The sequence below is a fragment of the Leptopilina heterotoma genome, unplaced genomic scaffold, assembly GCF_015476425.1.
Source record: "Leptopilina heterotoma isolate Lh14 unplaced genomic scaffold, ASM1547642v1 Lhet_183, whole genome shotgun sequence".
Taxonomy (NCBI): domain Eukaryota; kingdom Metazoa; phylum Arthropoda; class Insecta; order Hymenoptera; family Figitidae; genus Leptopilina; species Leptopilina heterotoma.
Window position 1 is genome coordinate 2,205,091 of NW_025110901.1, and position 23,855 is coordinate 2,228,945.

The 23,855-nt window shown below is 22.0% G+C and overlaps 1 protein-coding gene across 1 annotated transcript; it reads right to left on the reverse strand.

Annotated features, from left to right (window-relative positions):
- Positions 1-34: 34 nt before the first annotated feature.
- LOC122500389 lies at positions 35-23,496 on the reverse strand. Its single transcript, XM_043609301.1, has 3 exons — positions 23,400-23,496; positions 458-649; positions 35-347 (listed from the first exon to the last, which is right to left on the reverse strand). The coding sequence occupies exons 1-3, from the start codon at positions 23,416-23,418 to the stop codon at positions 118-120; spliced, it is 441 nt and encodes a 146-aa protein (XP_043465236.1). The 5' UTR covers positions 23,419-23,496; the 3' UTR covers positions 35-117.
- Between the last annotated feature and the right edge of the window lie 359 nt (positions 23,497-23,855).

Sequence of the window (23,855 nt, forward strand, 5' to 3'; positions counted from 1 at the left end):
AAAAATGGCAAAAAAAAAATTCACTTTTCTTCCGTTATTGACAATTTTGATTGTTATCCTTATCTCCTCAACCTCGTGTAAATTTCTAAGAGCAGTAAATTTTTAATTAATTATTAATTAATTAACGAAAAAAGTGGATAATTGGTATGTTTTGATGATTACGTTTGTTGCTTGAGCCGCCAGTGTGATTAGTGATTTTTTAGGCGGTCTGCAGAATTTTTTCGAACCCTCTTGACAGCATAGATTTGGTAGACAATCAATTGTTCGATTACATGGTTTAGAGAGGAAGAAGAGGAGATTCTCAGGTGGAGTTTGACACTGCATGTATTCCAGTAGATTTCTCAGAGCTGTGAAATAATTTTTTTTTTATTTTTTAGTTAATTTTAATTTTTTTTTATTTATTTTTTTTTATTTTTAGAGAATTTTGTTTTTATTTTTAAATTATTTTTTGTTATACTTGCGTGACTTTTTTGAAAGGGTAACTCATTCCAATTTGGTGCAGCTGTTCGGCAATATAATTTTTCGTCGTTTTTATCAGGACAACAAATTCTTTTTCCCTCATTGCAGTCTGTATCCGTTTTGCAGGGAGTTATTGGTAAACGTTCAGGTATTGTTTCCATTGGACACCAGCGACTAAAACCGTTGATAGCTGAGCAGGAGAAAAAAAAGGAATAATTTTTATTTATATTTAAAAAATATTTCTGTTTTGTTTTTGAGTTTTAGAATAATTTACTTTGTGAATTACTAAATTTCGGACTCGGGTACTTTTCTACTTTGTTATTATTCAAATGGAAATTTTTATTTATTTTTTAATAGAAATTTATAAAAGTAATAATTATATGATAACAATTATTGAATAATATCTAAATTAAATTTTGTTTTTAATAATTGAATACTTGAAAAGTTTGTTCTAATTTGTCAAAAATATTTTATTTGGCGAAGAACTTTTGATGAAAATTCTACATAATAATTGAATTTTAGAGATGTTACAGCAGCAATTTTTTTAATAATTGAATACTCAAAGAAATTTCTCAAAATATTTAAAAATAATTGATTCAGCGAAAAAAAATTTTTTTTTAATTTTTGAAAATAATTCATTTTTAGATGGTTTTTATTTGAAAATTTGAATTATTGTAGAAGAATAAGTAATATTTCAATAATTATTTCAGAAAATTATTTAAATTTTAAATAATTTTAAGTTTAAAATTCTTTAAAATTAGTTATTTGAAAAATTTTTTTAATTAAATTTTTAGAAGTCATGAGAAAATTTTTGATTTTAGAGTCCAGCGACCTTCAAAAATATTTTAATTAAAAACACTAAAAGAAATTGAATTTTGAAGCATAATTACAAATGATTGCAGAAATTCAATTATTTTCAAAAGTAGTAAAATTCTTCGCAGAAATTCAATTATTTCCAACAATTTTAATAAAATTCATGGCAAAATTTCAATTATTTTCAAAAACTTTTATCAATTCAATGATTTTTAATAAATCTATTAACTTTAATAAAATTTTCCAAAAGAATTCAATTACTTTAAAAAAAATTTTAATAAAATTTTACGTTAAAATTTCATTACTTTCATAAATAATAAAACTCATCGCAGACTTTTAATTATTTTTAATACAATTTTAATGAAATTCGTCGAAAAATGAAATTATTCTTAAAAATTTTATTAAAATTCCTCAAAGAAATTCAATTATTTTAAAAACCTTTGCTACAATTTATTTATTAAAATTTAAGTATTATTTTCTATAAAGTTTTAATTAAATTTCTTACAAAAAAATTAAATTATTTTCAAAAATTTTATTGTAATTCTTTGTAATAATTCAATTTTTTTCCAAAATAATTTAAATAAAATTCTTTGTAAAAATTTTATTAATTTCAAATATTTGTGAAAATTCAATTATTTTCCATGTCTACTATTTCAATAAAATTTCAGAAAAGAATTCAATTATTTAAAAAGACATTTTAATAAAATTCGTCTCAAGAATTCAATTATTTTCAAAAAATAATATAATTCTTCGCAGAAATTTAATTGTGTTCAACAATTTACAAAAATTCTCGTCAAAATTTCAATAATCTTTATAAATTTTTCTCCGGAATTAAAATATTTTCCGAAAAATTTTAATAAAATTCTCGGCAAAATTTCAATAATCTTTATAAATTTTTCTCCGAAATTCAAATATTTTCCGAAAAATTTTAATAAAATTCTTGTCAAAATTTCAATTATTTTCAAAAGCTCTTATAAAAAAAAAAGTTTTAAAAACTCTTTTCTCTTTGGAGAAATTCAATTATTTTTAATCAAATTTTAATCAAATTTCCGAAAAATAAAATTATTCTTAAAAATTTTATTAAAATTTGTCAAGAGAATTCAATTATTTAAAAATTTGTTTGATAAAATTCTTTATGAAAATTCAATTTTAAGAAACATTCAATTATTTAATAAAATATTTATTTTTCTATTTAAATAATTTAATTCTCGAAGAATTTTTTAATAAAAACTAATTTAAAAATAAATTTCAGTTAAAATTTTAGATTTGTATTGAATATTGAAAGCAATATAGCGTAAATTTTTAGAAATAATTGAATTTCGAAAAGGTTTCAAATTAAAATCTTTGAAAATTTGAACTTTTCGTACTTTTTGATTAACAATTCTGTACAATTCATTTTATAAAAAAGTTTAATTGAATTTTTCTTTATTTCTTCATGTTTTTATTTTCTAATATATATTTAATTGAAGAATTTCAGAATAATCGAAATTACGTAAAAATTAATATTGAAAATAATTGAATATTTACACAAAGAATTTTATCATTTTTGAAAATAATTGAATTCTTGCTGAGAATTTTATCAATTTTGAAAATAATTGAATTCATGTGAAGAATTTTGTCAAATTTTAAAAATAATTGAATTATTTTGAAGAATTTTATTCATATTTTTGAGAATAATTGAATTCCTGCGAATTATTTTATTATCTATGAAAATAATTAAATTTTTGAAAAGATTTTTAAGGAAATTTAAAATTAATTTTTGTCAAAAAGTTTAATGAAATTGTTTTTTTAATTATTTGAAGTTTTTAATTTCTAATTTATTTAATTGAAGAATGTCAAAATTATCCAAAATTTAGGTAAAATTGAATTGTAAATAAATGGATTTAAAAATTCTCAAAGAAGAACTTCTTCAAAAATAATTTTAAAAAATTGATTTAAAGAAGAATTTTAGTTTAAAATTCTAGAAATGATGAAGAATTGAATTGAAATGAAAATAATTTTGAAGAAATTACAGTAATAATATTTTTATAATATAAAATAATGATAGTATCAAGTTTTAATTATTATATGTTATTGAATTTAAATCTTTTGAAGAATTTTAATTCCTATGGAAAAATAAACTGATTAAATATTCATTTAAAAACGAAGTTATTGATGTTTTCGAGTAATTTTACAATTAAAGAAATTCGTAAATAAATGTAATAGAACAGAAAAAAGTCATTTTGTCTGGAAATCATGGAGTTTGGTAAAATTAAAAATAAAATAAAAAAATTAAAATTAAAAATAAAATTTGGTAAAATATAAATGTAGTTTTGAAAACCTGGAAAAAATCAAGAAATTTGAAATGAGGAAAAGCGTGGCAACCCTGTCATAAACATTTTTCTGACTATACTTTTTGAGCGTCTGTAATAATAAATAATTATATTTATTATTAAGTATAGAATTTTGAAATAAAATTCGCAAAAGTAGGAAAAATGCATTTTTTCAAGTTTAAATTTCTACAATTATGGAAGTTTTCTCGTTAGGAGTGTACACACTCATTAAATGTGGTTTTGTGATAGTTTAAATTTAGTATTGCTTTGACCTAGAAAAGAGATTGTTGGAGTTAAGAGAGTGAAATATTAAGATGTTTTATTTTTTCTCTTTTAGAAACAATCAATGTACCTATACTTGATATGTAACTCGATTGCATTACAGGAGAAGACTTTAATAATTTCTAGATGGCATCACTGTGCCAGATTACAAATCAGCTTTCACCCACTACTACTACTACTAATACTACTATTCGCCTCACTTGAGAATCGACGTCATTGCCTTTCCTATATAATCAGTAATAATATTTTTATAGATACACTCAATTTTGTCAAAAAAAAATTTGTTGTAATAGGAAAATGTCTATTTTTCCATTTTTTTTTTCTTTCTTTCAAAATTTTCAACCAAAGTTTGTTAATTATTTTCCAATCGTCGTAGACGTTAATGATGCTTTTAAAAACTTGCTAAACTAGTTATAACACTTTGCGAAAGGAAAATGTGATGAGTGAATGTTGTATTTGGTTTCTGTAACAGAACGTAATTGCACTGATTTTTTTTTGATTTTTTTTCTATCATTCATTATATCGACGATTTTATTTTTAAATTTTTTACGCTTTTCAAGATTTTATTTTGTTAAATGTTTTTTCCTAGTTTGCAAAAATCTTATTTTTATTAACTACTTAATTATTTTTATTAATGTTTCGATTATTAAAAATATTTTGCATGTTGTTACAATATTCTGAAAATATTTTCCAAATACAATTTCCAAAATTTCCAATTATGATTCTTTAAAAGTTAATTTTCAAAAATTGTAATAAAATACTTGAATTTTACAGGCTTCACGAACTCATCCATTAAAAGCTACTATTATTTACTACTTTGTTTACGATTTTCCACACTTAGTTATCGCATCAATATCTGAAAATGGACAACAATGGGAAATACACACAAAACAATATTGATTTGTTTCCAACAAATTCATAAATTTTTTCTTGTATTAGAAATACTACTCAGTACACCTAGAAAAAAATTTTATTTATTGAACCAAATAATTACAATTTAATTGAGTTAATAATAAAAGCGTATTTTCCTCAGAGCCAACTAAAGAGGTTATTTATTTGTTTTAAATGCAAATTTTATTTGGACAAAATAAAATTTTATTTAGACAAAATCAGGGTTGCCACAGGTCAGGGAAATCAGGGAAAGTAAAATTAGTCAGGGAAAAGTCAGGGATTTTTACTAAAAGTACTGGAAAAAATTGAATTTTTAAAATTCATGAGAAAACTCTGAATTTTTTTCCTTTTTGCCTCGTAAATTATAAAATTACCTCGAATTTCAATACAAAACCTTCAATTTTTTCAATTTCTGACAATAATTTCTTTTTAAATAACTGAATTTTTCAAAAACTATCATAAAATTATGACTTACAAATTATTTTATAAATCATTTTTACAATTTTCATAAATACTAGATTGATAGAAGAAATTCAGTTAAAAATACCATAAAAAATTGGATTTTGGAAAAGTTACAAATCATTACAGAAATTCAATTATTTTCAAAAGTTACAAAAATTCTTCGCAAAATTTCAATTACCCAGGTGCGAATTTTGGTCGGCCGCCAGAGTTGGAAGGTCGGGCGCAGGTCGGCCCATCTATGGCTGCCAATAGGTCGGCAGCCAAAGTCGGGCCGACTTTGGTTACTGTTTCCACCCAAGTTTGGGCCGACTATGGGTGCCAAAGTTTAGAGAACCTAATTTTAGTTGGTCGGGCCGACTCTGGCCTGAGTCGGGCCGATGGTCGGTAAAACTATGGCAGCCAGAGTTTAGAGAACCTAATTTTAGTTGGTCGGGCCGACTCTGGCCTGAGTCGGGCCGACGGTCGGTAAAACTATGGCAGCCAGAGTTTAGAGAACCTAATTTTAGTTGGTCGGGCCGACTCTGGCCTGAGTCGGGCCGACGGTCGGTAAAACTATGGCAGCCAGAGTTTAGAGAACCTAATTTTAGTTGGTCGGGCCGACTTTGGCCTGAGTCGGGCCGATGGTCGGTAAAACTATGGCAGCCAGAGTTTAAAAAGGTTAATTTCTGTTGGTCGGGCCGACTTTGGCCTGAGTCGGGCCGATGGTGGGTTAAACTATGGCAGCCAGAGTTTAAAAAACCTAATTTCAATTGGTCGGGCCGACTCTGGCCTGAGTCGGGCCGACGGTCGGTAAACCTATGGCAGCCAGAGTTTAGAGAACCTAATTTTAGTTGGTCGGGCCGACTCTGGCCTGAGTCGGGCCGATGGTGGGTTAAACTATGGCAGCCAGAGTTTAAAAAACCTAATTTCAATTGGTCGGGCCGACTCTGGCCTGAGTCGGGCCGACGGTCGGTAAAACTATGGCAGCCAGAGTGCAAAAAACCTAATTTCACTTGGTCGGGCCGACTTTGGCCAGAGTCGGGCCGATGGTGGGTTAAACTATGGCAGCCAGAGTTTAAAAAACCTAATTTCAATTGGTCGGGCCGACTCTGGCCTGAGTCGGGCCGACGGTCGGTAAAACTATGGCAGCCAGAGTGCAAAAAACCTAATTTCAATTGGTCGGGCCGACTCTGGCCTGAGTCGGGCCGACGGTCGGTAAAACTATGGCAGCCAGAGTGCAAAAAACCTAATTTCACTTGGTCGGGCCGACTCTGGCCTGAGTCGGGCCGACGGTCGGTAAAACTATGGCAGCCAGAGTTTAGAGAACCTAATTTTAGTTGGTCGGGCCGACTCTGGCCTGAGTCGGGCCGATGGTGGGTTAAACTATGGCAGCCAGAGTTTAAAAAACCTAATTTCAATTGGTCGGGCCGACTTTGGCCAGAGTCGGGCCGATGGTCAGTTTGAAGTTGCAGCTTATAAAATCATTTTTGTTCTTAGGCTTTCATGTAAGCGTAGCGTAATGGTTAGCGTGTTAGACTTCGGTGCGTTAGGTTGCGAGTTCGATTCCTGCGAGCGTTAGAAATTTTAATTTGTATTTATGTGTAAGATTGCGTTTAGTGTTAAGATGTATACAATAAACAAATAAATAATGAATAATAATAATTAATAATAATAATAAATAATTAATAATTTTTTGCAATCGGTCGGCCGACTTTTGGCTGCCAAGGTCGGCACGACCAAGGTTGCCAAAGTGAATCCGACCTTCTTTCTCATGGTCGGCAAAGCTTTGGCACCCCTGGTCGGCCCGACTTTGGCAACCATAGTCGGCACGACCATGTCAGCCACTGGACGGCGGGTGTTACAATTCGCTAGTTCGGCCGACCTTTGGCTGCCAAGGTCGGCACGACCATGGTTGCCAAAGTCAAGCCGACATTCTTTCACATGGTTGGCAAAACTTTGGCACCCCTGGTCGGTCCGACTTTGGCAGCCATAGTCGGCCCGACCATGTCAGCCACTGGACGGCGGGTGTTACAATTCGCTAGTTCGGCCGACCTTTGGTTGCCAAGGTCGGCACGACTATCCACTTGGTCGGCGCGACCATGGCCCGACCAACTTTTCGCACCTGGGTATGTTCAAAAATTAAAAAAAAATTCTCGTCAAAATTTCAATTATCTTTATAAATAATAAAATTATTCATCGAAATTCAATTATTTTTAAAAATTTTAATAAAATTCTTGTTAAAAATTCCACAGGAATTCAATTATTCAATATTTAATAAATTTCTTTGAAATAATTCAATTATTTTCATAAGTAATAAAATTTTCACAGGAATTCAATTATTTAAAATACAAAATTTCATAAAATTTTTCGAAAAATATCAATTATATAAAAAGATTTTTATAAAATATTTTCATGAATTGAATTATTTTTATAAATAATAAAATTCTTCACCGAAATTCAATTACTTTTATAAACTTGAATAAAATTCGTTGTAAGAATTCAATTATTTATATAAACTTGAATAAAATTCGTTGGAAGAATTAAATTATTTTCAAAATAATAAAATTCTTCGTAGAAATTCAATTATGTTCAAAAATTAAAAAAGAAATATTGTCAAAATTTCAATTATCTTTATACATAATAAACTTCTTCATTGAAATTCAATTATATTTAAGAATTTTAATAAAATTCTTGGCAAAATTTCGTAAGAATTCAATTATTCAATATTTAATAAATTTCTTTGAAATAATTCAATTATTTTCCTAAGTAATAAACTTTTCACAGGAATTCAATTAGTTAAAATACAAAATTTCATTAAATTTTTCGAAAATTATCAATTATTTAAAAATATTTTTATAAAATTCGTCGCAAGAATTTAATTATTTAAAAAAATTTAACAGTTCTTTTTAAGAATTCAATTATTTTTATAAATGATAAAATTCTTCACCGAAATTCAATTACTTTTATAAACTTGAATAAAATTCGTTGTAAGAATTCAATTATTTATATAAATAATAAAATTTTTCTCCGACATTCAATTATTTTATGGAAATTTTAATTATTTATTTAATTATTATTTTTATGAATTATTTTTTATACAATATTTTAATCAAATTTCTCGATAAATGTAATTATTCTTAAAAATTTTATTAAAATTTTCAAACGAATTCAATTATTTAAAATTTTATTGATGAAATTCTTTATGAGAATTTAATTTTAACAAACATTCAATTATTCAATAAATTATTTATTTTTTAATTTAAATAATTGAATTTTTTTTAGAATTTTCTAATAAAAGTTGATTTAAAAATGAGTAAACGAATAATGGATTTATTATTATTTATAAAAATAATTGAATTATTGCAACGAATTTTATTACATTTTTTTTAAATAATTGATTTTTTTGTGAAATTGTACTGCTTGTAAAAATAATTGAATTCTTGCGAAGGATTTTTTTTAGGATTTTTGTAAATAATTAACTTATTTTAAAAAATTTGATGGCAATTTAAATGATTACAAAACATGAAGAAGACGATCACTCCGGAGTGATCGTCTTCTTCATGTTTTGTAATAATATTCTTAAAAGTTGTTGAATTTCAAAAAGGTTTAAATTTGAGTATTTTGAAGAATTTTAATTCCTACAGAAAAATAATAATGATTAAATATTTATTTAAGAAAGAAGTTATTGATGTTTTTAAATAATTTTACAATTAAAGAAGTTTGTAAATAAATGTAATAGAACATTTTTTTTGAGTATCTAATAATTTTTAGAGTGAATCAGAATATTCTTTAGGGTCAGGGTCTGGAAATCAGGGAAAAGTCAGGGAAAAATAAAATTAAATATTTGTGGCAACTCTGAAAATAAAATTTTATTTTGACAAAACAAAATTTTATTTTGACTAAATAAAATTTTATTTAGACAAAATAAAACATTATTTAGACAAAATAAAATTTTATTCATTCAAAATAAAATTTTATTCATTCAAAATAAAATTTTATTTAAAGCAAATAAAATTTATTTGAAATAAATAAAAAGTCTAGTTGGCTCTGAGTCAAACGTATCTTTTTTCTGGGTGAATGTAATAAAGACGAGTCTTTGCACCAAGATGAATCGATGGTCTATATAAAATGTAGACTTTTAGAAAAATTAATAATATATAATTAAACAAATTAATTAATATGAATAATAATTAATTAATAAACGCCAAAGTCACCGTTAGAGGTTAGTTCGGTTAATAAAATTAATTAACAACAAATTTATTTACTATTAATTAATTAATAATTAATAATACTTAACTTATAATTAGTTATTAATTTAATTAGTTGTTAAATTATTTAATTCATTAGTTATTAAACAATTAGTTACTTTCTACAAATAATTAGTAATTTTTTACGAATTGCTAAAGCAAAAAACAAGAAAATTAAAATAAGTGCCAAAGAAAAAACAAATTGCAAAATAAATTATGAATGATAATAATAAGATAGTAATGAAGTTTAAAAATTAAATAATTAAATAAAAATAAAAAATTAAACATTAAAAAAGATAATGAAAATAAAATAAAATTTGTAATTTCAAAACACACATAAATATCATTATACGGTTATAACATATATATGGAAAAATCTCTAAAAAAAATTCTCATCTTAAGAATTATACTTAATAATAAATAATAAAATAAAATAACAGTAAATTAATTAATAAAATTTGATGAAAGAAAAAAAAAATGTTCAATTTTTATAAAAAAGAATTCTTATACAATATATATTAAAGTTTTAACGAGAAGAAGTATTTAGTTATTTTTACCATCCCTCTCTTCTATTATTAAAAGCAAAACGAGTGGCATTATAATTGTGTGTATATATGCGCGATAAACAAGAAACATTGATAGAAAGTTTATATCGATGAATAGATTCAATGACCCTCGCCCGCACCTTTCTCAATGTATTACACTGTAATGAAGTTTTGCCTCCTCGAAAATTGCGCAACATCTTCATAAACTTGGTCGATAAAAATTTTTATTTAACGTTTGTTTATATACAATAATAACACGTATATAGCTCAAAAGAAGCAATAAAGTGTAAATTTAATTATTACCAGTACTAGCGAATATATTCATAATTTTAAAACTCTTTAAATATTTGCAATTACTTTTTTCGATTTTTTTTATCATTCTTTTTTAATCATCACCTTAATTTTATTTCACGAATTTCAATTAAATAAATTCGACAATAAATAAAATTAATAATTTCTTTATGAACTTTCATGTTGTTGATTTTAACTTTTTTTAATTAAAATTGTATAAAGTAGTATTTTATAGTAGCTTTAAAATGTATTTTTGAATTAAAAATATTTAATTTTCTCGTGTATTGAAAAATTCTATTCTACATTTTTTGCATTGTCTTTCACTCCAGTCACACTTGTGGGTATATGTTTTGTTAAACGAGGGCAAATAAATTGGTAATTGTTTTTTAGAGGAAGCATCTGTATACACTTCTTGATACTTTTATTTCTCTTCTGGAAAGTTGCCATATTATGTTGTATTCGTGTGACATGCCAAAATGGTGCTTGGAGAGAAGGATATAAAGAGAGAAAAAGGAGAGAAATAACATTCAGTGAGAAATTCACCAAGAGAACTATATTAATTAAAGTCAAAACGCGGTGAAGCCAAAAATTCTCTTTACCCTACTTTTAGAAAAAATATTTCCAACATAATTTCTATTTTTCTCTTTTTATTTATTTAATTATTTATTCATTAAATTTGGATGCAGACAAAAAGAAATTTTAGGTCTCGGATAATATTTGGCTTTTTGGATTATTTCCTATTTTCAAAAAAGACAACTATTTTCGAATTATTTTCAAAAAAATTTATTTTCAAATTCGAATTTTTAGATTTTTTCTCAAAATAATATTGAAATAAATAACACTTTCAAAAAAAAAAAAAAAATAGTAAAAGTCCGTAACTTTGCTTGAAGTCCGTAAAAGTCAGTTTTTTTGAAAAAAGGTCCGCAAAGTCCGTAATTTCATTCAAAAAGGATGAAAAGTTCGTAAATTGTACGATATAATTTTGAGAATTTTAGAGAAATTACAAATGATTGCAGAAATTCAAATATTTTTAAAAGTAATAAAATTCTTCGCAAAAATTCAATTATGTTCAAAATTTTTTTTAAATTCTCGTCAAAATTTCAATTATTATCTTTAGAAATATTAAAATTCTTCTCAGAAATTCAATTATTTTCAAAAAATCTAAAAAACATTGTCAACATTTCAATTATCTTTATAAGTAAATAGCAAAATTCTTCGACAAAATTCAATTATTTTCCAAAATTTTATTAAAATTCATTACAAAATTTCAATTATTTTCATAATTAGCAATATTTATCACACGAATTCAATTGTGTTAAAAATTTTTTAACAATTCTCGTCAAAATTTCAATTATCTTTAGAAATATTAAAATTCTTCTCCGAAATTCAATTATTTTCAAAAAATCTAAAAAAAATGGTAAAAACATCTCAATTATTTTTATAAATAAATAGCAAAATTCTTCGACAAAATTCAATTATTTTCAAAAGTAATAATATTCTTTGCAAAAATTAAATATTGTTCAATATCTACTATTTTCATAAAATTTACCAAAAGAATTTAATTATTTGAAAAAAAAATTTAATAAAATTCTACAAAAACTTTTAATTATTTTCAAAAAATAATAAAAATTTTACAAGAATTTCATTAATAACAAATTTTTTTTATAAATTTCTTCACACTCATTCAACTATTTTCATAAATAATAAAATTTTTACGGGAATTCAATAATTTCGTAAATAATAAAATTCTTTTTAGGAATTCAATTATTTTCAATAGAATTTTAATCGAATTCCTCGAAGAAATTCTTTAAAATTTTATTAAAATTCGTCTAAAGAATTTAATTATTTAAAAATTTTTTGATAAAATTTTCAATGGGAATTGAATTTCAAGAAACATTTAATTATTCAATAAATTATTTATTTTTGTATTTAAATAATTTAATTCTGGTGGGATTTTCTCATAAACATTGATTTAAAAATAGATTTCAGTTAAAATCTTAGATTATAATAATTGAATTCTTTCGAAGAATTTCATTAAAATTTTTAAAATAATTGAATTTTATCGAGACTTTTTTTAAAAAAATTGTCTTAAAAATAATTGAATTTCTACCAAAAAAAAAGTTTTATCGAAACTTTTTAAAATGTTTGAATTTTCTCCTAAAATTCTGATATTTTTGAAAATAATTGAATTCTTGCGAAGAATTTTATTAAGACTTTTGAAAATAATTGAATCTCTGCAAAGATTTTAATTATTTAACGAAAATATTTAAATTCTTGCGAAAAATTTTATTAAAATTTCTTAAAGTAATTGAAGATCTGCTAAGAATTTTGTTATTATAAATTTATGCCAAAAATTTTATTGAAAATTTTAAAAATAATTGAATTCCTGTTAATTTTTTTACAAGAATTTAATTATTTTTAAAATTTTAATAAAATTCTTCTCAAGAATTCAATTATTTTCATAAATAATAAAATTCAATACAGAATTTCAATAATTATTTTATTTATTTTTAATGCAATTTTAATCGAATTTCTCGAAAAATGTAATTCTTCTTAAAAATTTCATTAAAATTCGTTGATAGAATTCAATTATTTGAAAATTTGTTGATAACGATTTTTTATGGGAATTCAATTTTAAGAAACGTTCAATTCTTCAATAAATTATTTATTTGCATTTTTGCATTTAAATTTGTATTTAAATAATTGAATTCTAGTAGAATTTTCTAATAAAAATTGATTTTCATTTCATAAAAATGAATTTCAGTTAAAATTTTAGATAATAATTGAATATTAAATGCAATAGAGCGTGAATTTTAAAAAATAATTGAATTTTGTAATTAATTTTTTTGAAAAAGTTTAATTGATTTTTTTAAATATTATTTTTAGTTTCTATTTTCTAATATTTATTTAATTAAAGAATTTACGAATAATTGAAATTTTGTAAAATTGAATATTGTAAAGAAATGAATTTGAAAATTGTCAAAGAACTTTTTCGAAAATTTAAAAAAATAATCGAAGAATTTTAGTTTTAAATTCTTAAAAAATAATAATTGAATTGATAATGATTTTAATTATTATAAATTATTTTTATTAATAATTATTATGAATTATTGTAAAACATGAAGAAATCGATGACTTCGAGTCATCGTCGAAGATTTGCAGTTATCGATTTCTTCATGTTTTATAGTTTGGAAAATTGAATTTCTAGTTTTAAGTACTAAAATGTTCTCTTATTTGATTCGGACTGATTCTATTTTTGTCAGTTGGTCCGTAATTTTTAATTTTTGGTCCGTAAAGTCCGTATTTTAATTTTTATAGAGTGAAAAATAACTGTAAGTAATCGAGTCTTTAAAAATTATTTTTGAATAATTATTTTGAGATAATTATATTTTCGAAATTAGAGAAAAAAAATTTTTTAAAGAAATATTTTAAAGAATTGAAATTTTGTAGAATTTTATTGAAAAAAAACTTCATTGTTTTAAGTATTTTAATGAAAAATTAGTGAAAATCTGTCGAAGAATTTTAATAGTAAATTCTAAAAAAATTGAATTTTCAAAAATAATTACATTTTTAATAATTAATTTTCGAAATTAGAAAAAAAAAGTTAGTCAAAAGTGGACTGAAAATAAGATTTATTTTTTAAAGTACAGAGAAGAAGTTTAATTAAAAATTCCTTAAAATATGTAATTAAATTTTTGAAGGTTGTAATTTTTAGAAATAGTTAAATGTCAGTAGTTTTGAAATTGAAATTTTTGTTATTTGAATTCATGTCAAAAAAATATAACGCATGTATTTAAAATTTTAAATATTTGTGCAACAAATTATATTAAAGTTTTGAATAACCTATTTGAATTTAAAAATTAATTAAAGGTCAGAGAAATATAAAGCACTGAATAAACACGACTTTCTCGAAATTTTATGTTACATTTTTAATCGAGTAAAGCTACATTTCTTGTAACTTAAGGTCGATCCGAGGCCTGAAATGCCCTTAAGGGCATTTGAACCATTATGACGTCACAGTTTCAGAACACTTGCTTTGCGCAACCGTAATTTTATAAAATATGTTCAAATGCCCTTTACGAAAATACCTTTAAATTAAACTAAAAAAAAAAAAAAATCAAAACTAAATACGGGCTCACTAAGTAATTCTAGAAATCAAAAAACTATAAAAATTATAATCAAATTCTTTAAAATGATTCAATTATTTTCAAAAAATATTCGTAATTCAATTATTTTCAAAAAATATTCGAAATTCAATTATTTTCAATATCTAGTATTTTCATAAAATTTTGTAAAAGAATTCAATAAATTATTTAAAGCAAAAAATTGATAAAAATTAAAAATTCATCAAAAATTCAATTATTTTTATAAATAATAAAATTTCCACAGGAATTCACAATAATTCAATTACTTTCATAACAATTTTTATAGAAATTCAATTTTTTAAAAAAATTTTTGATAAAATTCTAAACAAGAATTCAATAATTCAATAATTACATTCAATAATTACAAAAATATTAGAATTTTTCACAGGAATTCAATTATTTTCAAATATTTTAATAAAATTGTTCGAAAGAAATTAATTATTTATTATATACAATTTTAATTCATTTTTTTTTATATAATTCAATTATTCTGTTAGATTTTAGATTGTAATAAAATTCTTCCCATAAGAATTCAATTATTTACAGAAATAATTCTTCAAAAGATTTCAATAAATTATTTCGATTAATAACAAAATTATTCTAGGCAATTAATTTGAGGCATTTTAATTTTGCAAAATTCAATTATTTTCATAAATAAAAATAATCATCACCAGAATTTAATTATTTTTACAAGTAATAAATTTCTTCATGGACATTCAATTATCCTAAAAAATTGTATGAAAATCGTTCACAAAAATTCAATTATTTTCAGAAATAATATAATACTTTTTAGAAATTCAATTATTTTCATAAAAATTTAATAAAATTCCACAGTCATTCAATTATTCTCAAAAATTTTAATAGAATTCTTTGTAAAATTTAATTATTTTTAAAAAAACTTTTTGCAATTCTATGATTTTTAATATCTACTATTTTCATAAAATTTCCAAACAGAATTCAATTATTTAAACAATTTAAAAAAAAAATCTTCGTAAGAATTGAATTCTTTTCGTGAATAATAAAAGTTTCTCAGGAATTTAATGATTTAAATTAGAATTTGCATAAAATTAGTCGAAAAAAATGAATTATATTTAAAGATTTGTATAAAATTGTTCGCAAGAATGAGATTATTTTTATAAATATTTAAATACTTTGATGAATAATAAAATTCGTTGCAGGAATTAAATTTATCAGGAAGATAAGAATGAAGTTAATATTTTTGATGAAAATTGGGAAAAAGTCATGAAATTAAAATATAAAAATGGAATTTTTGACAGTTTTGTAAAGTTTCAAAAACAAGTTTTTTGGTCGTCAAGTTTAATTTTTTTAATGCTACTTTTTTTATTTTTTTATTTTTTTTTTATTTTTTTTTTAGTATACTTTTTTAAAACTAATTATCGAGTACAAAGTCTGTAAATAATGACCGTATTTTTTTTTTTTTTGCAAAATTAAATAAAATCTTCACTTTAAAGATTGTACAACTTGTGAAAAACTTATTTTTACATTCAAAAAAGATGCCCTTAAAAGTTTATTTCCAACTGTAAAAACTTTATAGTTTTAAATTGAAAACCAAATTTTTATGAAAGGTTGAAAAAAATTGTCTTTATGTATAAGAAAGTTGTAAAAGAACTTTTAACAATAATCCAATAAGAAAAGTATATTCTAAAAAGAGAAATTGGAAACAAAAAAAATTATTTATACTTTCTTTTATTGAGTTTTTTTTCAAGAAAAGAAATAAGAAATTTTCATGAAAAGAAAATTGACGATAAAATTGATTCCTAAAGATTTATGCGCTTTTGGAAGGAAATATGTAAATGTAGCCATATAATTTAAACGTAAGCAATTTTTTGTCGAGTAAGAAAAAAAAATGTTAACGTCTCTTACTTATCCTAAATTTACATCGAATAACCACAACGATTCATATTATATATGTTCGTTTGAAAAACAAGTCTCTCACCAGTAGGTCAAAGTCGTTGGCATTATCTTCCTGCTTCAATAAGAAATAAGAAAAAGGTTTTCTTAAAAAGTAATCAACTTTTAATCCCCGAGAGTATTTTTAAATAAATTCATCCCTCTCGATTCATTAAGTTTTGCTTTTCCGCAACATCGATTTTTATTTATTTTTTTCTTTCTCATCTTTTACAATATTATTATTATTATTATTACCTTCTCTTTGTTTTATCTGGTTTTATCACGTAACTCAATTTCTTTTAGTTTTATTTCGCAGCTTTTAATTAATTAATTAATTAAGTAATTAATTAATTAATTAATTAAATAATTAATTAATTTTTTTATTCATTACTCATCTCCCTATATGAAGTTTTGAAGGCTCAAATAAACGAAAATTATTTATTTCTTGTACAAAGTAAAATTTTGTCTCGTGTAAGAAAAATAATTTATAATGGTTCTAAATGTTAAAATTTAGTTTCTTTAACTTTTATTACAATCAGTGATTTAGGAAAATATTTTAAGTGAAAAATATTTTGTTCGAACGTTCAAAACTTTTATTTTATGAATTAATATATAATTTGTAAATAATATTATTAACGACGATTTTTTAAGACAATTTTTATGAGAACAAAAAGAAGATAGAATTTTTTGTTTTTAAAGTATAATTCAGATCTCTGATATTATGACTTTTTTGGACTTTTTTTTAAAAATAAACATTTCAAGAATATAATTGCAAAATTTGAAAATAATTAAATTCTCTTTTTTAACAAAGGGTGGAGGCTATTACATAAATAAAGTGTTTTTGAAAAGCCCAAAAACAATAAAGCTATATGCAGTAAATGAGAAGAAAAAATGTTCAATTTTGAGAAATTCGGTTTTTTGAATTTTTGATAATTTTTGATAATTTAAAATTTTTTAATTAAGGATGGAGACTTTTTAATAAGTACAGGGCTCGGATTGTGCGACTTTTTCGATTTTTTTCGACTTTTCTAAGAAAATGCGACTTTTTTCGACTTTTTTGTGAAAAAATGCGACTAATCGACTTTTTTGACTTTTTTCTAGTAAAATGCGAATTAAATTTAAATTTTTTTTTAAATTTAAAGGAAAAAGTTTGAGTCAAAAAAATGTTCTGTTACATTTATTTACAAATTTTTTGAAAACATCAATAACTTTTTTTTTAAATAATTATATTTAATTATTATTTTTCCATAGGAATTAAAATTCTTCAAAAGATTCAAATTCAAACCTTTTTCAAATTAATCAACTTTAAAAAAATTGTTATTAAACAAGAAGAAATCGATCACTCCGAGTCTTCGACTCGAAGCAATCGATGTCTTTTATGCAAATAATTGAATTATTGGGAAGAAATTTATAAAACATTAGTAAGTAATTGAATTTTGCAGAAGAGTGTTGATATTTACAAAGATAATTGAAATTTTGAAGAGAATTTAAAAACAATTTTTTTGAAAATAATTGAATTTCTGTGAAGAATTTTTTTACTTTTGAAGATAATTGAATTTTGCAAAAAATTTTATCAGAACTTTGGAAAATAATTAAATTTCCAGGATGAATTTTATTATTTATGAAGATAATAACCATTTTAACGAGAAATTAAAAAAAAATTTTGAAAATAATTTAATTTCTGCGAAGAATTTTATTACTTTTGAAAATAATTGAATTTATAGGATAAATTATATTATTTAAAAAGATAATTGAAAATTTGACAAGAATTTTAATAAAATTCTTTGCAAATAATTGAATTTCAGAAAAGAATTTTATTACTTTTGAAAATAATTGAATTCATGTGATTAATTTTATTAATTTTGGCAAATAATTGAATTTCTGTGGAGAATTTTATAAAAAGTTATGAAAATAATTGAATTCTTGCAAAGATTTTTATTAATATTTGAAAAAAAATTTATTTTCCGCATAAAATTCAATTAAATTTTGAAAATAATTGAATTTTTGCGAAGATTTTTATTAAAATTCCTTAAAATAATTAAACTTCCGCGAAAAAAATTTTGTATTAAAAACAATTCAATTCTTATCATTAATTTAATTAAAATTTTTCAAAATAATTGAATTTCTTGAGAAGAATTTTAGTAATAATTGAAAATAATTGAATTCTTACGATAAATTTGATGAATTTTCGAAAATTATTGATGTCATGCGAAGAGTTCAATTATTTTTGGAAAATAATTCAATTACTGTGAAGAATTTTATTAATTTATAAAAAAAATTACTGTCAAGAATTTAAAAGTTTTTAAAAATAATTGAATTCTTGTCAAGAATTTTATTAATTTAAAAAAATAATTGAATTCCTGTGAATAATTTTATTAATTTTGGCAGATAATTGAATTTCTGGGTAAAATTTTTTTAAACGTTTTGAAAATAATTGAATTATTACAAATATTTTTATTAATATTTGAAAATAATTAATTTCATAATTAAGAAGAATTTTATTACTTTTGAAGATAATTGAATTTCTGCGAAGAATTTTATTACTTTTGAAAATAATTGAATTTCAGAGAAGAATTTTATTATTTATAAAGATAATTGAAACTTCGACAAGAAATTTATTAAAATTTTTGTTAGGTAAATAATTGAATTTCGGGGATGAATTTTATTATTTATAACAGATAACAGATATGTATCTGTTGTCGAGAAATGTGATTTGTTGTAAATTTATGCGAAGTTTTGAATAATTTAATTCAGAAATTAGTGAATGGTGTCAGGAAAATACAAAATTTAATTTTTGTATTTTTTTTTTTTTTTGTCAAAACAGAATAAAAGAAACGACTTTTTCAACTTTTTTAAAAATATTTTTAATTTCCAGGAAAGCAACTTTTTTTGCGCCTTAAAGTCGATCCGAGTTGTTCCAGGTGAATGCTATTTAATATTATAATTAATTACCTAGTAATTAATTAGTCTGAAATTAGTAATTAAATATTAAATAAAAAATGCATTTTCTAGAGTTTATTTTAATTATACAGAGAAATAATTACAAATGGTCTTAATAGTTAATTTCATAACAATAAATGATAATATTATTATATTAAAATGACGAATAGACGTTAAGCAAACAAAGAAATTCTTGTTTATCAATTACCGATAAATATATTGTTTAAATGAAAATACTTATAATAACACTCTCGTGGGTATAAACATTCGCACCTGTGCTAATACCACTACTGTGTATACTGTATAGTTTCCTAGACTTTCACCGCTCGCAGAGATTGAAGTAATTTATTTGATAATTATTCTCATCCATGTAATTGCATTCCGTTATGTAAATGAGTTCTCCATTAAATTTTTATTAGAAATTTATTGTGATAATTGCAATAATTGAATGAAATTAAAGCACTAAAAAAATTTCCAAATAGCAAGAATTTTATATATATATATATATATGTGGCAGAATATTAAGAAATTATGGAATGTTGCTAATTTTTTTATTGAATTTTGTAAAATTAAATTAATTGGAATATAAATCAAATGGCAAATAATTACTTCCTTCTTTGTATTTTCAGGGCTCGGATTGTCTTTAAGACTCAAAAAAAGTCGCTTTAGTCGCATAAATTTACAAAAAAGTCACAAAAAGTCGCATAAAATTTCCAAAAAAGTCGCATGAAATTTTAGAAAAAACGACAAAAAAATCAAACAATGAGCAATAAAATTTTTAAAAATTAAATAAAATTCATAGCAAAATTTTAATTAGGTATTTTTAACATTTTTTTAAAAATTCTCTTTCAAATGTCAATTATTTTTATAAATAATAAAATTCATCCCCGAAATTCAATTATTTACCTAACAAAAATTTTAATAAATTTCTTGTCGAAGTTTCAATTATCTTTATAAATAATAAAATTCTTCTCTGAAATTCAATTATTTTCAAAAGTAATAAAATTCTTCGCAGAAATTCAATTATCTTCAAAAGTAATAAAATTCTTCTTATGAAATTAATTATTTTCAAATATTAATAAAAATATTTGTAATAATTCAATTATTTTCAAAACGTTTAAAAAAATTTGACCCAGAAATTCAATTATCTGCCAAAATTAATAAAATTATTCACAGGAATTCAATTGTTTTCAGTACAAAATTTTCTTCGCGGAAGTTTAATTATTTTAAGGAATTTTAATAAAATTCTTCGCAAAAATTCAATTATTTTCAAAATTTGATTGAATTTTATGCGGAAAATAAATTTTTTTTCAAATATTAATAAAAATCTTTGCAAGAATTCACTTATTTTCATAACTTTTAATAAAATTCTCCACAGAAATTCAATTATTTGACAAAATTAATAAAATTAATCACATGAATTCAATTATTTTCAAAAGTAATAAAATTCTTTTCTGAAATTCAATTATTTGCAAGGAATTTTAATAAAATTCTTGTCAAATTTTCAATTATCTTTTTAAATCATATAATTTATCCTATAAATTCAATTATTTTCAAAAGTAATAAAATTCTTTGCAGAAATTAAATTATTTTTAAAAATTTTTTTTTATAAATTTCTTGGAAAAATTTCAATTATCTTCAAATATTTCCCTGAATTCAATGATTTTCAATACTTACTATTTTAATAAAATTTTCCAAAATTCAATTATATTTTAAAAAAATTAATAAAAATTCGTTGTAAGAACTCAATTATTTTCATAAATAATAATACGATTTTTCATAGGATTTCAATTATTTAAAAAAAGAAATATAATAAAAATTCTTTGCAAGAAATCAATTATTCTCCGAAATAATTAAATTTTTCGAACAAATTCAATTATTTTCAATATAATTTTAGTAAAAAAAAATTCAATTGTTTTCAAAAATTTTAATAAAATATGCAAAATTTCAATTATTTTAATAAATAATGAATTTTTCGCAAAAGAATTCAATTATTTTCTTAAATAATAAAATTCTTCGTACAAATTCAATTATTTTCATAAATAATAAAACACATTGCAGAATTTCAATTATTTTGATAGTCATTCTTTTTAAGAATTCAATTATTTTCATAAATAATAAAAAACATTGCAGAATTTCAATTATTATTTAAACAATTTTAAAATCGAATTCCTCGAAAAATGTAATTATTCTTAAAAAAAATTTATTAAAATTCTTTAAAAGAATTCAATTATTTCGAAATTTATTAATAAAATTCTTTATGAGAATTCATTTTTAAAAGATTTAATTATTCAATAAATTATTTATCAGTTTTTTTTATAATTTAATTCTCGTAGAATTTTCTCAGAAAATTTGATTTAAAAATAAATTTTAGTTAAAACTTCCGATAATAATTAAATATTAAAATTCAATTATTTAAAAAAATTTCAATTACATATTTCCGAAAATTCATTTAATAACTTTTCGTAGATATTTGAATTTTCGATAGTATGGAATTGAAAATAATTGAATTTTGAAAAATCGTAATTAAAAAATCTGACAATTACTTTTTAAAAAAATATTTAAATATATTTTTTTGTAGCTAATTTCCACTTGAAAATATTTCACCATAATTTATGAGAATTCAATTTTTTTTTAGAATTTACTATTAAAATTCCTCGAAAATGTAATTATTCTTTAAAAAATTTATTAAAATTCATCAAAAGTATTCAATTATTTTCAAAAATTTTAATAAAATTCTATACGCAAACCTTTAATTATTTTCTTAAATAATAAAAAAAACACAATGCAGAATGTCAATTATTTTTAATAGAATTTTAATCGAATTCCTTGAAAAATGTAATTATTTTTAAAAAAATTTATTAATAAAATTCTTTATGGTAATTCAATTTTAAGCAACATTCAATTATTCAATAAATTATTTATTAATTTTTTTGTATAATTTAATTCTCGTAGAATTTTCTAAGAAAATTGGATTTAGAAATAAATTTTAGTTAAAATTTTAGATAATAATTGAATATTAAAAGCATTATTGCGTGAATTTTTAGAAATAATTGAATTTTAAAAAGGTTTCAAATTAAATTCTTTAAAAATCTGAATTTTTCATATTTTTTAACTAACAATTCTGTGAAAGAAATTTTTTTTGAGAAAGTTGAATATTGCGGATTTTTTAAAAAAATTATTCAAAGCTTTTATTTTCTAATATGTATTTCGTAGACAAATTTCAATTATTCAATTATTTTCAAAAATAATATTTTTCGCAAAAATTAAATTTTGTTCAAAAATAATAAACTTTTTCTCAATAATTCAATTATTTTCGGAAAATAATAAAACTCATAGCATAATTTCAATTATTTTTAATACAATTTTAATCGAATTTCTCGAAAAGTGTAATTATTATTAAAATTTTTTATTAAAATTCGTCGAAAGAATTCAATTATTTAAAAATTTATTGATAAAATTCTTTATTGGAATTGAATAATTGTAAGAAATACTTATTCAATTATTCATTTGCATTTTATTTGTATATTTAAATAATTGAATTCTAGTAGAATTTTTTAATAAAAATTGATTTAAAAATAAATTTTAGTTAAAATTTTAGTTAATTGAATATTAAAAGCAATGTAGCGTGAATTTTTAGAAATAATTGAATTTTGAAATTAATTTTTTTGAAAAAGTTTAATTTCGAATTTTTTTATATTATTTGCTCTTTTTATTTTCTAATGTATATTTAATTGAAGAATTTACGAATGATTGAAATTTCGTAAAATTGAATATTGTAAACAAATGGATTTGAAAATATTGTCAAAGAACTTTTTCGAAAATTATTAAAAATAATGGATTTAAGAATTTTAGTTAAAAATTCTTGAAACAACTAAAAATTTTGCTAATGTAGGGAAATTTGTAACTATTTTAGAAGAAACATTTTTTATTCTTATTTGGTTCAATAAACAATTATCAATTAATGAAATTAAAAAAATGTAAAAGTAATATGTATACTCTAAATTATTTTTACTAATTAAAATTTCTAGATTTGTCTTTAAATTAAAAAAAAAATTATTTGTCCTTGGCAACGACAACTTTTACTTTTAGATTTTAAGCACAATTTATCAGTTCACATACCGATGACGCTTATTTCCATTTACTATCACAAATTATTTGGTATCTTCGTTGCACAATTTGGCTTAGGAACATTTGCCAAAACTCGCCAAGAACAGCTGACTTGCAAGCTCTATTGATTTTTATGCGAGAGAATCTTTTAACACTGATTGAAAATTATTATTTATTAGTAATAAATAATAATTATTTATTATTTACAGAATAAATTTTACTAAATTTAAAGTATATTTTACTAATTTTTAATTAAAATTTACTATTTATAAAATTTACTCTGGAAATAATGATTTTTTAACACCACAATTTACTATTTTTAATGTTAATTATTTTTTTGTAAAAATTATTTAAATTTCCCTTGAACATTACAATTTGCTATTTAAAATTATTTTTAAGTAAATTTTAGCTACTAATTTTAAATTAAATTTTTCTAATTTTTTTCTAAAATTTAGTTCGTATCTATTA